Genomic DNA, 15,657 nt, shown 5'->3' with positions numbered 1-15,657 from the left:
AGTAGGAGTTAATAAAACCAGCCTCTTCTAATGCATATCATCAGAATAATCCTCTCATCATCCCTCTGTGACCACAACAGAAATCAGCATTCTTTAGGAAAACCTAAGTTGAATTTCATCACTTACATCCGAACAACATTTTTCACATTAAAATTCTCCAAGGGAGAGAGGTCGGGATCCTGCCCTTTATCATTCTGTAAAACTATCTGCTGTACAATTCTGTCCAATAGCAGCCAGTAATGGACAGTGTTGCCATTTCTTTTATCTGGAAAACGGAACGAGGAGAAAAAGTTCATTATCTATAAGAATGCAGTACATATCATTTTCATTTTAAACTGTGCCAAAATCAACTATCACATGGATACATCTTAAGAATATGTAAAATAAATTCACACATTACCACCTGCTTCATTTAAAAGTCTGCCACAGTCAAGAGATCACAAAAAAACAAAAAACTAGGTACTTCCTAGGCATATGATGAGTATAATGGCTTAACTTCACTTCATAATCAAGCTTCTTTTTGATTGGTCTACAGCAGACGTGTCAAACTACGATCTTAGTCTGGTTTTCAGGATATCCCTAATGGACAGACACATAAAGAGTTAGATAACAAAACATAATCCAAAGCAGTATGGTAATGGCCTCTTACCTGAAAAGAGTAATGTGGCCACGTTTTGGCATTATGCCTGCATCAGGGGAACAAATTAATATCTAAAATTTGTGGAATCGTTGCTATTCAATTCATATTCTCAAGTTTTAATTTATAAATAACTATAAAAAATGTATAATTCTATGAGTAGTAGAGTATCTCCACGTTTGTTTATATTTTTTATTCAATTGATTGTAATCTGTAGCTTATATTTGTTTTTAGATATTAATTTGTATTCCTGATGCAGGTGCAATGCTGAAATGTAGCCTCGTCAGGCTTGTTTTGAACAAGGGAGACCATTTCTATACCGTTTTGGATTGTGTTTTGTTCTCCGACTCTTCTTTATGACTCTGCACCCTCTGTTGGAATCTGCCTCTATTGTGTATTCCATCCCTAATGATATTCATGAAGTATCTGCACGCTCTGCCTCCACTGTAGGCAGCGATATCTCATACTTATTCATTAACCATATCCTCTAAACTTGACTGGTTTGTACCTTTCCAGAACAGCCCTGTCTACAGCAACAAGCTACACACAGTGCACACAGTGAAAAGGCTGTGGTTTTGTGTACTCACAAGGCATTTGAAGACAATGGTGGAGGATGGACATAAAGTGTGGGTAGGCTTCTGTGTGAGTTAACGTCTTTCTTATTAGCTCAAACATCTGCGTTGCACTTTTTGTGTCTATGTGAACCTGTTCCACAAAAATCCAGCCATTAGTGGGAAGCAACCTCCCCCCAGACACCCTCCCCCCACCATCACCACCACCACATAATACAAAGCATGGATCTTCTACTAGATGCAATGAATATAGCTGTCCTCTATGCAGCAGGGGCGTAGCCAGACACCCAACTTTGGGTGGGCCTGTGCCCAAGATGGGTGGGCAGAAGAACCCCACCCCACAGGTGATTTGGTCTCTCCTTCTCTCACCTGCATGCCATATGGTCTCTCAAACATCCCCCCTCTCCCACATACCTTTTAAAATAGAGTTTCACTGGCAGCGTGCAGCAACTAATACACAGTGCTCATGCTGGCCCCACAGCCTTTCCACTGATGAACTTCCTGTTTCCGCATAGGTGGGAATACGTTAGAGGTAAGGCTGTGGGGCCGGTGCAAGCAGTATGTATCAGTTGCTGCTCACTCCAGGCGAAGATCTGCTATTTACAAGGTATGCAGAAGGGTCAATTATTCGGAGTTTTCAACTTGTGGGGCTTCAGGATCCCTGTCAGTCACATCATAGGTGTGCTGCTACTGGGTGGGCCTGAGCCCAAAGTTGGTGAGCCTGGGCCCACCCAGGCCCACCCTTGGCTACGCCACTGCTATGCAGGGTCCAAGGTAGAGACAGAAGTCAGTTGGATCTTGGCCAAACTTATGGAAAACATGATTTGTTTCAGAGGCTGTTTTTGTCCAAGGTAGTTAGCACCATTTAATGCCACTTTAAACCTAAAGATCAGCATCATTATTCGATTTTGGATAGCTGTAATGCTTTATGATCAGGTCTTGTGGCCTGGTGGGTTTACTCTTTAGTTTATTAATGGGGGAATGTGAAAATAAGGATCAACAAAAGCTATATGTGATACTTTTCTTATTGGACCACACTATGGGACCCTTTTACTAAAATGTAGCATGCTGTAACGGACATTAGGGCATGCTAAATACTGAGCTTCTTATTTTATACCTATGAGCCACGTGGTACATTACTGCATGCCAAGCTTTAGTAAAAGGGCCCCTTTTATATCTTTGACAAGCTTTCAAGAGTTATCCTTTGTCAAGTCAAGGGGGAAAAAATACAGTTACACTGGGTTTAAATAGCGCAAACTCATCTTGGTCTTAGGGTGTCTGTATATTAAGGAAATTGGGGAGAGGGAGGGGGAGAGATGACAGAAAGAAGTGATGGAGAGTGACATTTTATAGTTGAAATGCTCTTTATCTAATAATGGGTGAGAAAGCCAACATCTTTATTGAATCCTTTTGTGTTTCAAAGAGTTTGATCATTCTGATTTCAAAAGATTTCCAATTCTGTGCATTTCTGAAGTTTTCATTAACTGCTTTCATAGTAAGGTTGTTAAGGGAGTGATTTTCCCTTAAGAAGAAGTGTTCACCTACTGAGCTGTCATTCTGTTTTTCCTCTAATAGTTTATGTACGTCTATAAAGATATCTCTCTCAATTTTGGGCTTGTTTCACCAATGTAGGGTCCCCTCTTCACAATTTTTGCACTGAATACATTCAAAAAGAAGCGCACATAAGAACCTGTACTATTTGAACCTAGTGTAACTGTATTTTTCTTCTCTTGACCTGACAAAGAGGATAACTCTTGAAAGGGTATCAGCTACAGCTTTTATCAATCCATACTTGAAAGCAAACTAACTTGGAAATCACAATTTTCTGCTCTGATTTGGGGGAGGGGCAGGGATTTTTCAAATGCTGGGCCTGCACTGGAGGTCTGGGCTCACAAATACTCAATTTGGAGAAGACTATGTCATTCTTCAAATGCAAGGGGGGAAGGGTATGTACATTCAAAGGCTAAGAGAAGTAGCAGCACCTTAGATTCCGTCTGGCAGCAAGGACACCGCTGTGCCACTCTTGTGCAGAGGAAAGCAGGGAGAATGGATGAGGCCAAGAATCTACCATCACTGAATGTCTGTGGTGAAGCAGGCTGTACATGAACGTAACTGGTTTACTCTACCATATAAGGCATGGAGACCAGCAGCTTTTAGCTGTGTGTATTTGGGACGCTCATGAGCTGAAGGCCTACTGACAACAAGCAGCATACAGTACAGACAAATTTCTTAGCATACGCACCAGGTCAAACCTTTTTGCAAACTCCAATTCATCTTCATTTCTGAGCATTTCAAAAAAATCTAAATGTCTGGGGAGGGGGAAAAGAAGACACTGTTTAAAAATGAATTTAACCTAACGTGCCCTGCCCCCTTCTTCCCTACTCACATCTCTGCCGTACCCTTAATTTGTTTTTCTTTTTTTTTTAATTCCCCCCCCAAATAAAAAGGTAAAAAAAATCCCAAAATTTTATATTTTATTGCATAATTAGTTAAGCAGTTTATCAAACACTGTGTATCAAGGGAACAATTTTCCAACTTTCTATGTATTATGACAAATATTGGGCCTCTTTTACTAAGGCGTGCTAGCATTTTTAGTATGAGCTAATATTTAGGGTGCGCTAAAAATGCTAGCATGCCTTAGTAAAAGAGGCCCATTGTGTATATTATTTGCCTGTGGACTTTCAAAACAAAAGTAAATGTATTCTTACAAAGCAGACATGGACCCTGTGGGTAGATTTTCCTTTGAAGTATGTGGGCAGATAGGAAAATGCAAGCTATGTGTGCTTTTGCTATCTAACCCCCCCCCCCCCCCCCCCACTCCAAAACCTTGTTGCACACACTAGAAGAACCTCCTGTAAATGCAGCTGAAAGTGAATGTGTTCTGCAACGTGTCTTTTCAGACGCTTACAAATGGGGTAATTTTATATCAGCTGCATATTTTGTAAAGGCAACACAGGTTCCTACTATGACCCCCAATTAGCACACAAATGCTTTTATGAAATACACTGTCTGACAAAGGTGCAAATGTATGCATTTAGTGTACGCATGTACTCACGTGTTTTATAAAATGTATATGTTACAACTTCAACCTCTCCTTCACCCTAACTATTCCCCTAGGAATACATATAAACCATCTTGCTGGCGCACATGTCATTTTGAAGAACCCATTTCCATGTGTAAAATACGCAAAACATGCTTTATAAAATTACCCCAGAACAGGCAATTTTCCACCAGTTGATTAACGTAGGTAAAATGCTTTTAAATCCTCAGAAACTGCTTTGAAAATTGGTGTCCAAATGCAGGCTGGCTTGAAAAGCTGATTTTGCTGCAGCTTTTGTCTGTAACAGTACAAGGCAGCTTCCTACTCTATGTTTTCCTTTTTCTATGGACTATCAGAACAAATTAAAGAGGGCAGGACTGCCTTGCTTAACTGGAAAAGCCAATGGCTTGTGTGTGAGCTTCCCTTTAATTCAGTTCTGATAGAAAAAAACTCATTATTGCCGTTAACATGTATTTATCAGGAAGGAAAAAAGTGGTCATCATTCAATATATTCTAACCAGACAAGAGAGGCTCGTGCCTGCTTAAACCATGCTGAGTGGGGCCATCAGGCCAATATTCAGCAGCCCTTAACTGGGTAGTACGGCTGAATATTGGGCTCCGACTACCCAGAACAACTCAGGAGTTTGGGAAAAACATGGCCTGTGTCGGGCAATACACTAGGTTTGTTACTCAACGAATAAAGTTTGTGTGTACCTATTATTGATCTACTCTTTTTTATTTCCACAACCCAGAAGTTATGCAGGCATACCCAATTAGGTATGTGGGTACCGGCACGCAATACTGGCCAGTGCCTGCATAACGTCCAGGTCCACTGAACAACCGGCTATTCAATGCATTCCTAGCACTGAACATCCAGGTCTATTTCAGCCTGCGAATGTCAGCAGCTTTAAAATTGCTGAGTGCTGTTGGCTGAATATGACCTGGAAAAGCTGCAGTTCATATAATGGGACCTGCAATTAAGTTCTGGGTATATATTTGGACACTTCATTATCATTGGTCCCACAGATTATTTAAGGAGGTTTTGTTTTTTTTTTGGGGGGGGGGGGGGGTTAAAACTGCACCAGCTTAGAAACATTCGTCCTTTTTTGTCAGAGAAAAACTTTTCAATTTTGATTCATTTTGATTATTGCAATAGCTTATACTGTTTTTTTTGTTGGCTGGTTCACTTTCTAGACTGCAGGTTTTACAACATACCACAGCTAAACTGGTTTTGTAAAAAGAGGTTTGATCATGCAACTCCATGTCTCAAATCTGCATTGGCTCCCTATTACTGCTGATTTTTTTTTTCAGTTGGCCTGTTATACTTATAAAATGTTTGAAGGCTCTTGCCCAGAGTATTTAGTGAAGTTGTTTGCTTTCCCTTTATCACCTTTTTCTTCTAGGTCAGGGAACTCTCGTCTTTATTTTCCTTCGCCATTGGGTGCGATAAAAAAAAAAAACCATCTGCAATTGTCTTTTCCTTCTCAAGCAGTCAAATTGTGGTATTCTTTACCTATAACCCTTAGAATTATAGCCACTTATGTGTCTTTTCGGAAGAATCATATATGCAAGTTAGAATGAATGCCAAAACTACACAGCAAGAGAGGAAACAGATTCAACTCACCTGTCTAAAGTTGAATTTTCATGTTCTCTTAATTTATCAATAACGGGCTGAATTCCTAACATCAGAAACTCATATCGAAGATGAAGTCTGAAGTCTAGACTTTCCTGGAAATAGGCATAAAAGTGTGATCACTGTGGGGTATTTTTTAAATACTTTGTTGGGGGAGGGAAGCGTTACCCAAAGCTGGTCTCAGCGTACAAATTTCTTAGACACTGCCGATTTCTAAGATTACACATCAAGATGCTTCAGGGCTTTTTCACCTAACTGTTTTATTGTACTTTACTTTGTGATTTTATTCAAACTGGGTAGTGAATAATCAAATCAAAGAACAGAAAAACAGAATAAGTTAATTTATTAAAATCAGGAGTGAAGCTTTCTTACAGGTCTCCTCTGACTTGTTTCTGACAAGTCTTCATAGCAATTTGTGTGCTTGAAGAATTTATTACCTGATCGGTATGATGTCTTGTCTAGACTGTAAGCTCCATGAAGAAAAGACTCTCTTAAATGAACCTGTATAGCACAGCATAATGTAGTAGCACTATAGCTTCAACCCAGTCATCAGGACAACCTAGCCAGTCAGGTTTTCAGGATACCCAAAATAATATGCACAAGATAAGATTTGCATTCAACAGAGGGAGTGCTGAAAATTTACTTCATTCATATTCATTGTGGGTATTTTGAAAACCTGACTGGCTGGCTGTGTCCGAGGACTGGGTTGAGAAACCCTGAACTATAGTAATTAACGAACAGTAGTTTCTGTAAAAATTTAATAAAAACCAACACACACTCACCACGCCTGCTCCTTGGCTTAGCACTGCATTAATGAATGACATGATGGCGGTCTTGAGGTTCACTTCATCCCTGTACCTTCCTGTGTTCCTGTCCAAATCATTAATCAGTGTCTGGCAAAGGCAAGGCAGAGAGCATAAAGGCATTAACAAATGTAACAAAAACCACCTTTATTAGTACTTCTGCTCTGCTTGTCCACCGACATTCATATTTAGCTTTTGTAGGAATCATTTTTACAGAGGCAGCCAACTCAGAAGTCATATCAAACACAGGGCTTTAGTTATCAAAATGCACTGTGTTTTTAGTACCGCTGGCATAGCCACAGGGGGCCTTGGGGGCCTGGGCCACTTCACTTTGAGCTCATGCCCCCTCTGAGCTCATGCCCCCTCCAAACCTACAGCACCTGTTAAATGGATGGAAGGATGGCCAAAGAAATTTGTAACCTAAGCCATTTCCCACCTCCTCATGTTGCTACAGTGAAGAAAATGTTGGCGGCTTGCCTCCAACTATTGACATCTGGACTCCTCATCCATGCTCAGTTCTTACGCAAACTGAGCATGCACGAGGAGTACCAGCATTGGCAACTGCAGGCATGCTACCAACTTTCTCTTTACTGCAGCAGCATGAGAAGGAGGGGAGTGGCTTGGGAAGTGAAAATTTTTTTTTGACTGGTAGGACTTCAGCATCCCACCAGCAAAGGTTATATGTTTTCAGCATATTAAACAGAGAAAAAAATTAATATCAACCATAAAGAGAGCATGGTTGTGCTACCTTAAATAAATATAACAAAAGAATATGGCCCTCAAGCTATAAGAGAAAGTTGTCTAATGATTTCCACTGACATTTACAAATAGAATTGCAGTAACGCAAGACTCTTTTTGTATTTTCTGAAAAGCAATACCCAATTCCACCACATGTATATGGGCAAATGAAAGCAGTCCTTCCAATGATGTACAATTAACTTTAAAGCAACTGAAATCAAGAAGTTAAATAATGCATTGTCTTCATTTAATAGATATGTGGAAAAAGACTTAAATATCACAAATTTAGCAAAGGCAATATTTTTAACTTGGGGGGGGGGGGGGTGTTGTTTCTGTATACTGATCTCTGATATCTGAATGTATTGCGCCCCTCCCCCTGAGCTCACCCCTCAGCCCCTCCAAAAACGGAGGGCTGGCTACGTCTCTGTTTATCACAGTTTGGTAAATAAACCTTGTATACTAATGGATGCACAATATTTTACATTACTCTGTGTTCGCCCTAGAAAAGGATGGCATGAAGGAGTAGCCAGGTGGAGGCGACTGAATACCGTGCAATATTATAAAATTTTCTGTTGAGTTCGGTGGACGGTCGACACTAGTATTGCATAACACTGAAAGTAAAACAAGTATTCAAAGGCATATTCATTTAGTAGAAGAGGAAACATGGTTAAATGCAATCCCAGGGTCTCTGTGCTTTGCAGCAATATGTGTTAGAGGCCTGGGTTCAGAAGCAACTCTGGGACTGTAAGGTCTTGGCAGGTGAACAGCAGAGAGGAGAGGTACTTTTTAAAATTCCTCTTCCTCAGCAAATACCAGTAATCAAAAATAGCACAGCAGTTGTCTGACATGGTTCCTCTACTTTTTGCTCCACTGTACAACACCTGCCAAGGCACGACTCGTTCCAATGAGCAGTGGGACACAATGAATCGCTTTTTAAAAAAATTGCAAACACACACAAATGTTCTGGTTTCCTATATCATCCTCCCCCACCTATCCCCAGATAATACTTAGATCACTTCAGTTTAAGGACAGGATCCAACGTTTATTAAATATCTGAATCGCTGTAAGCCATACAACGTACTTTACAAAACTGGAAAGATTCTGTTCAGCCGAATGAAAACTTCTGGTGGAAGTCAGTCTTTTATACAAATACAAAGCCGCAAGAGCCGAGAAATTAGGGCACTACCACTATTTTTATTCAAGCATGGTGCTCATTTAAAAACCATTTAGCTTTGCAATAAATGCAATCTGTGTCAAACCTTTTGAAAATCAACCCGTAGTTGAATAATACAGTCAGTTGATGTATGGCTTTCTATACCAATGTTTCACTTGTAACTAAAGTTGGGTCACTGCTACCTATTTCTTGTTTTTTTTAGCTATTTCTATTATATTTCATTATGAAATTCAAAATTAAAAGTAACATTTAAAAAAAGAAAACATCCCTCAAATTGGTCACCCTACCAACTGCAGAGTTATGCCATTTCATGCAATGGCAGATAGATAAATAACACGCAGAGTATTGTCTGAGTATATAAATTAGGGACGGATAATGTTTGGTTTATAAAGATCCAGCAGGAAAATCTGTTATATAAAAAAAATCCAGCTAGGGACTAAGTTTTTTTTTTTTTTTTTGGGGGGGGGGGGGGGGGGGAGGCTAAAACCCCAGAATATACACCCAGAAAACACCTCATGATTCTGGATAGTGATCCCTGATATCAAAATATTAAGCAGTGCACACTTTTTGGTTAGTTTGTTATAATCTGCTTTCCCTCAAGGTTTCTCCCCTTATTTCTTTCCAGTGTGGCTCAGCAGGAAGACACAGAGCAGACTCCTTCCTATCTGCTCTCACATCTAAATCAAGTCTGGTACAAAACTTTCTGCAACTGAGGACATGATGTAGTTTTAGAAAAACTCTCTTTGATCAGAGTTAGTATCATTATTGCTAGCTCAGCCCTCTGCCTGCAGGCCGAAAATAATATTTATTTATTTTGATTTCTTGTTATACCGCTGAAGATGCCAATAGCATTTCTCATTGGTTTACAATGCTATGATTCTGTGCAAGAGGTAACTAATTTAAACCTTCTACGTGGACAATATCATTTGCATAACTGGGGCAAATTGTCTCACTTCAAGCCTATGCCAACAGAAATCCTGCAAGAGGGCAACAAAAGGAGCTCCTGCAGGGACGGTAGGCCTGGGGGTATTTTGTACCCTTGTATCTTCTGGCTGATTTTCAGAAGGAAACACCCCGTGGAGTTTCCCTTTGAAAATCCTGTGGCAGCCAAACAACTCATGGGAATTTCAAACATGAATTTGCCTTGGGTACTTCTGTAAACCAACCATGGTCCTGCCCCAGCACAGACACTTCACCGCTTCAGGTAGGGAGAGAAGGGGGTGGGTATTCTTTGAAAATTGTTCCATTGGTCGGTTAATTTGAGCAACCTCTGTATGGATTGATAACAATTAACATTACAATGCAAAGACACGGGGGGGGGGGGGGGGGGGAATAAAACTACCTTAGCTAAGCACAATGGGTCCGATGAGACTGCGGGAATTAACCCTGCTAACTCCGGTTGGAGCTGAGCCCGGATATTCAATGCTGATCTGTTCTTGGTGACCAGCATTGAATATCTGGTCTATTTTTAGTCGGTTCAAACTTAACTAGCCAAGCCAATATTCAGCGCTGGCCGGTTAAACTTGAACCAGCCAAAGATATTCCAGGTTTTCATGGCAGGCTCAATGCGGCTTACATATTGTATACAGGTACTTATTTGTACCTGGGGCAATGGAGGGTTAAGTGACTTGCCCAGAGGCCGCCAAACTCATACTGAAAATCGGCAAATAGCCGGTTATATCCCGAGATATAACTGGTTAGCTTCAATTTTTCAGTGGGTCGTGGCTGGCCAAGACCCGCTGAAAATTCACGGATAGTTGGTTATGTGGTATTTAAGCGGCCAGGTGCCGACCCCTGCTGGTAAAATGCTTTTGAATATCGGGGGGGGGGGGGGGGGGGGGGAGGGGGGGAATGGATTTATCGCAATATACTGTGCATTTCTTCAGAGGTAACAATCACAGCATCAGCAAGGAGCATTAACTATAGTTTACAAGAGAACACATAGAAAAAGATGAACAAATACTCTGACACAGTACCTGGAAGCGAGTCCGCTCACTGGCATACTTCTGGTAATGCAGCATGCCCTCCAGTACCTTTTTGTGACCTCCAGGAACCAGGCACACAGCGCCCATGATTTCCAGCACTGCCACCTTTGTCTTAATGTTTTCTGTGCTCAGACTCTGAGCAATTACGTTAATACTCTCCGAATGGGCCAACACGTGAGACCGTCCCTGAGAGTTGTTCATCAGTGCTTTTATGCACCCGATGAGAGAGGTATGTATCTGAGACTCCGACATCTCATAGTCCATGCTTTTCAAAAAGTTTAAAATACATGTCAGTCCATCTAAGTCGATAAATCTGGTCACAAATCTGGCGTAGAGAAAATTTCATTGTAAGTGTGATGGACACAGTCAATCTCTATAGAGTAACTATTTAAAAAAAACACACACACATCTATTCAAGATATTCAAAGCGATTTACCCAGTGTTGAACTCAAAACTGGCTATTCTGGGGGAGTTCCACAGCAGGCAGAGTCCGCATGTGGTTGTTTAAGTGCTGGTAGCCAGCATTTAACTGCCCAAGGTCACCACATAAACAGGACTGTATATAGGTCAGTTCTATCTTTGTGCAGTGCTGCGTAGTTGGTTAAGTGCTGAATATCGTTCTTAACTGGCTATGCTTTAGCCAACTCTGCAAACTTGACAATTCAGTGCCGAAGCCCAGGGCTAGTCTTAGCAATTGCAGGGCCCTGTGCAGACCTGTTCAGTGGGACCCTGCCATCATAAGCCACAATTTATCAGAGTTTAAGAGGAGGTTTACAGCTCTCGGAACCCCACCTCATCCCGCCTCCTCGCTGCTGCATCTCGCCCTTGCGGAAGCAGGAAGTGAAATCAAAAGGAGGCTCTGGGCTCGGCAGCTGACGGAATATGAAAATCGCTGTCGCTGTCTACCACTCTCTACTGAAACGTGCCACTGCCTGATGCTCTCTACTGAAATGTGGATGCATATTAAGATAAGGAGCAGGGATTTTTCCCCATTACCTAATTTTGAATGCCATGTACCGAATCTGATTCACTGTAAGTGCATAAGGCCAAATTCTATATATTCTGCCTGAAGATCAGCACTGATTAAAGACATGCTTAGCGTGCGCACAACTTAACTGAACAACAATCTAATCAGAACTGAATATTGGAAGATATCAATTATCAGCACTAATTGGCAATAATTAGGATTTAAGTACATATCCAATTCTATAAGGAACTGCACCTAAATCTTATCGTGCATAATTTGGGGGTGTGGTTAGGGGGCATGCCCAAACTTTATGCACATTGATACAGAATCATGCCTAAGTGCGCCTAACATAAGCACCAATTGTAGCTGCCTACAGTTAGGTGCACCTTAGTGCTAAGCGTGAATCTATAAAGGAAGTATACTAGTTATAGAATTGCACTGAACGAGTCACATCATCGGTGCCAATTTTTAGGTGCTACTTATGGAATTTACCACTCGGTTGCACTCTAAGACAACGACACACTATTACAAGTGGACGGCATTCGTTTCAAACAATAGCCCATCCCTAAACTCTAGCTCCTAATCCACCTCCCTAACCTCTTTCTGTTGATTCTGCCCTGGCATGACTGCACCTCCTTCAGCTGCACATTCTACAAATTAAGTCCTGCTTTAACATAATGTTCTCATTTTTTTATTTTACTTTGAGAACAAAAAAATAATTTTGTTCTCAGACCCGACAGGAATTCTCAAGAACACCATCTGGGATACCAAATGCAGAGTTTATTTTTGCATAGTGTATCTTGAAATAAAAGGTTACAAGAGACTTTACTCATTCACAAATTTGAAGCAGGGATGTACAAATCATCTTATAAAATATCTGCTGAAATGATAATGGGTTAAGGACTAGATTCAGTAAGTGGAGCTTAAAATTGGGGGCTGAAAACTATAGGTGCTATTCTATAAAGGGCACGGGGTTTAGCACCGAATCTTGCACCTAACTTTAGGTGCCAGACTTATGCCTGCTAAAACCTGGTGTAAATGCTGGCATCCAAGTTAGACACGCTGAAGCCACATTCCATAACTATGCACATGACTTTTCAAAACAACCCCTGAAACGCCCCCTTTTGAGTTGTGCACTAGTAGAGTTAGGCGCCCTGCCTAATAGAATAGCACGCAGCCAGATGCACGTGTAAATTTTAATGAGTGACAATAAACTCAGCAGAACTGCGTTAGTCTTAAGATAGCCCTCATGCTCGGGTTGCAGTTTGGAAACACTAGATTTTGTCTGTCTTCCCCTCCCCCCCCCCCCCCCCCCCCCCCCGAAACAAACAGTAGGTAGTGTCACCTTTACCACACTCACCCCTGGGGGCTCCAGTGGCTGGCTCCTGCTGTTTTAAGAAAGCTAAGATATTAAATAGTAAGTTTATATTTATAAGTCAACCGTTTAATATTTTGATTCCTGATTTCAAGCTGCATTGGGGGGGGGGGGGGGGGGAAGAGGGAGATCCGTAACGGGAATACACAGCGCATCAATTAGGTCAATCTGGGGTTTATCAGGGCAATTTTAAAACCCGGCAGTAAGCTAGAAATTCCACAGTCCCATGGACACACTGTCTCTATGGGACAGCAAGTTTACTTTCAAAAGGAATTCTATGTATACATGGCTGCCAGACTGGTGTGCCGTGGAAAGTTAAACCTAGCTGCCGGGGGACTATCTGTGCCATAGCTGGGTGTACCTGACTGCCAGGGGGACTAGGTGTGCCGTGGCTGGGTGTACATTGCTGCTGGGGGGGGGGGGGGGGGGGGAAACTAGCTGTGCCGTGGCTGGGTGTACATGGCTGCTGGGGAATAGCTGTGCTGTGGCTGTGTGTGTCTGTGGTTGCTGGGGGACTAGCTGTGCCTTGGCTTTGTGTGTCCTGCTGTCGGGGGATTAACTGTGATGTTGCTGTTGTGTATCTAAGGAATTTGCACCTACTTTTCAGAAGGGACATGGTCCTTTTTTCTGCTGATAAAAGTACCTGTGGTGTCTAATGGTATAGGGACTTTTACCTGCAGAGTGGTATGAGTTTTCTGTGGTACTGTGTATACAGGTAAGGAAAAAGCTTTGAAAACTGCTCTCCTAATATAAGTAGAAAAGATGTCACTCCAAATTATTATTCCAAAGATGAAGAAGTAGAAGAATGTCATAACAAATAAACACTCATAAATTATATCGCATGTCATAAAGGAAAAAAAACACATTGGAGATGTTTGTATCAAAGATGATATTTGTAACTGCTCACTTTGGGCTTAGGAACAATTTAGATCCAATGACTTTATAGGAAACACAGAGAAGTTTGTGTTTACATTATATTCAGCTCATTAAAACTGGGACAAAATACAATAGCTTATTAAATGGCATGAGAGTCATTTTATAAATCAAATGAAAAAAGGGGGGGAACGTTTTCACAGCAGTCAAGCAGACAAACACAGGGTAGAAGTCATGCCTAGATAATGTGCATTATCACTTGCCTCAATTAAATTGCTACTCGGCTTTGTAAAATACTAGAGTGCGAGCACTTACTCCAACTGTACAGCATTTTCTGAACATATGCAGATGAATTTTCGACCTAAGTTCAGACTCTGCCAATTTCTGTCTCTGTGCACACCCACAGTGAAAGCACGTGCCAAGAAACTTACACATATACTTTCATGCTAGTTGGAATTTTATAAGAGGTCATTTACTTGTGTTAAGTAGCCATTGATGTGGGCTAATGCCGAAAACTAGGCAGTTCCTTTTAAAACTACCCTCACAATGAACAGGTGCAAACACTGCAGTTAGTGTGTGCTCCGAAAGGAAAGTCAAGCCATCAGAAAGTGGTAAATAGTAAGATAATTGCCTCATAGGTTTCGTCCTTAGTGCAGTCTTCAGACTTTCTATGGTTTTGTTTCTCTCTTCTTCATCTTCTTTCTCCAGAGCGAGCAGTGTCTTTCTCTGTAAACAGAAACAGGAGGAGTGACCCAAAATGAAGAGCAGAGCAATATATATCAAGTAATACAACATTTCCAGTCTTCCAGTTTACCCTGGGATATTGTAGTACCAGCAAAATGCAAACCAGCCATAATCAAAAGTGTACAATTTAAAGACTGCATAAATTGGTATAACATATGGTAACTGTTTCTGCTTCAGCGTAGCACCTCCAAATCTAAATCTGGGTCGTGTATCATCACTAAACTGAAGACCATAGTGTGGAGTCCAATACAAATCTGACTAGTTTTCCAGTGCTCTACTGCATTCATTAGATCAAGAAGAATTAGAATTTGAATGTAAACTGAAGATAACATTTTTGTCTAAGTGTATAAAGCAGGGGACTTTCTTCTATGTGGGTCATACACTGTTGTGTATACCTTGTAGTGATACAACATCAATATATCTAGTAGTGCGTGTACGTACGAAATTAAATATCAGAACAGCACATAGAAGGATCATTACACTCTACACGTTCTTTTCTAAAACTTCATATGTGAACTGCAATGTACGCATTATATGATATCTGTAGACCTGCCATAAGGGACTGGTGCACAAATGAAGATCAAATGACGTTCAAACAGTTAATTTGAAAAGTAGTAAATGTATAACTACATAGAGAATTATTTTATAAGAGATTTAAGTGTATAGAACAGTATACACTCAGATAGACTCTTATAAAATTGGACAAGAGTATTACTACTATTACTACTACTACAACAACTACTATTATTATGTCTTAAGCCAACTGGTGCATAAGGTAGACAGACATCTTCTACACTTGTTGGTCTTGTGTTTCATCAACTGCTTCTAATTGATATCCAGCTCAGTGGGGTCCTTTTTAACTGTTTTTTTTTTCCTTAGGTGTCCAAACCATCTAATTTGCTGTAGTATCTTACTAGTATATGCAAGTAAAAAGAATGCACACAAACGCATACATATAATTTCACATAACATATGGATAGGTGCTCCTGAGAGGCAGAGGATGAAGAACATCCTTTCGGTATCATCTTTACGCTGATGGCACCCAGATCTACCTCTCCCCACCAGAAATCTCAGCCGAAATCCAGGCCAAAGTATCAGCCTGCCTGTCTGACATTG

The 15,657-nt window shown here is 41.0% G+C and overlaps 1 protein-coding gene across 4 annotated transcripts in view; it reads right to left on the bottom strand.

The window, feature by feature from the left end:
* The window catches only part of DAAM1 (dishevelled associated activator of morphogenesis 1), a 348,912-nt gene that overhangs the window by 92,812 nt on the left and 240,443 nt on the right, over nucleotides 1–15,657 (bottom strand). For all 4 annotated transcript variants that reach the window (XM_030214350.1, XM_030214349.1, XM_030214346.1 and 1 more), the window contains exons 5-11: nucleotides 14,429–14,523; nucleotides 10,574–10,907; nucleotides 6,665–6,775; nucleotides 5,874–5,977; nucleotides 3,452–3,518; nucleotides 1,225–1,342; nucleotides 127–265 (exon numbers count right to left, since the gene is read on the bottom strand). In XM_030214350.1, coding sequence (XP_030070210.1) covers nucleotides 127–265; nucleotides 1,225–1,342; nucleotides 3,452–3,518; nucleotides 5,874–5,977; nucleotides 6,665–6,775; nucleotides 10,574–10,907; nucleotides 14,429–14,523 — 968 coding nt within the window. The remainder of the gene's footprint in view (nucleotides 1–126; nucleotides 266–1,224; nucleotides 1,343–3,451; nucleotides 3,519–5,873; nucleotides 5,978–6,664; nucleotides 6,776–10,573; nucleotides 10,908–14,428; nucleotides 14,524–15,657) is intronic.

The sequence above is a fragment of the Microcaecilia unicolor genome, chromosome 9, assembly GCF_901765095.1.
Source record: "Microcaecilia unicolor chromosome 9, aMicUni1.1, whole genome shotgun sequence".
Classification (NCBI taxonomy): domain Eukaryota; kingdom Metazoa; phylum Chordata; class Amphibia; order Gymnophiona; family Siphonopidae; genus Microcaecilia; species Microcaecilia unicolor.
This window is presented reverse-complemented; position numbering and strand designations above follow the sequence as displayed.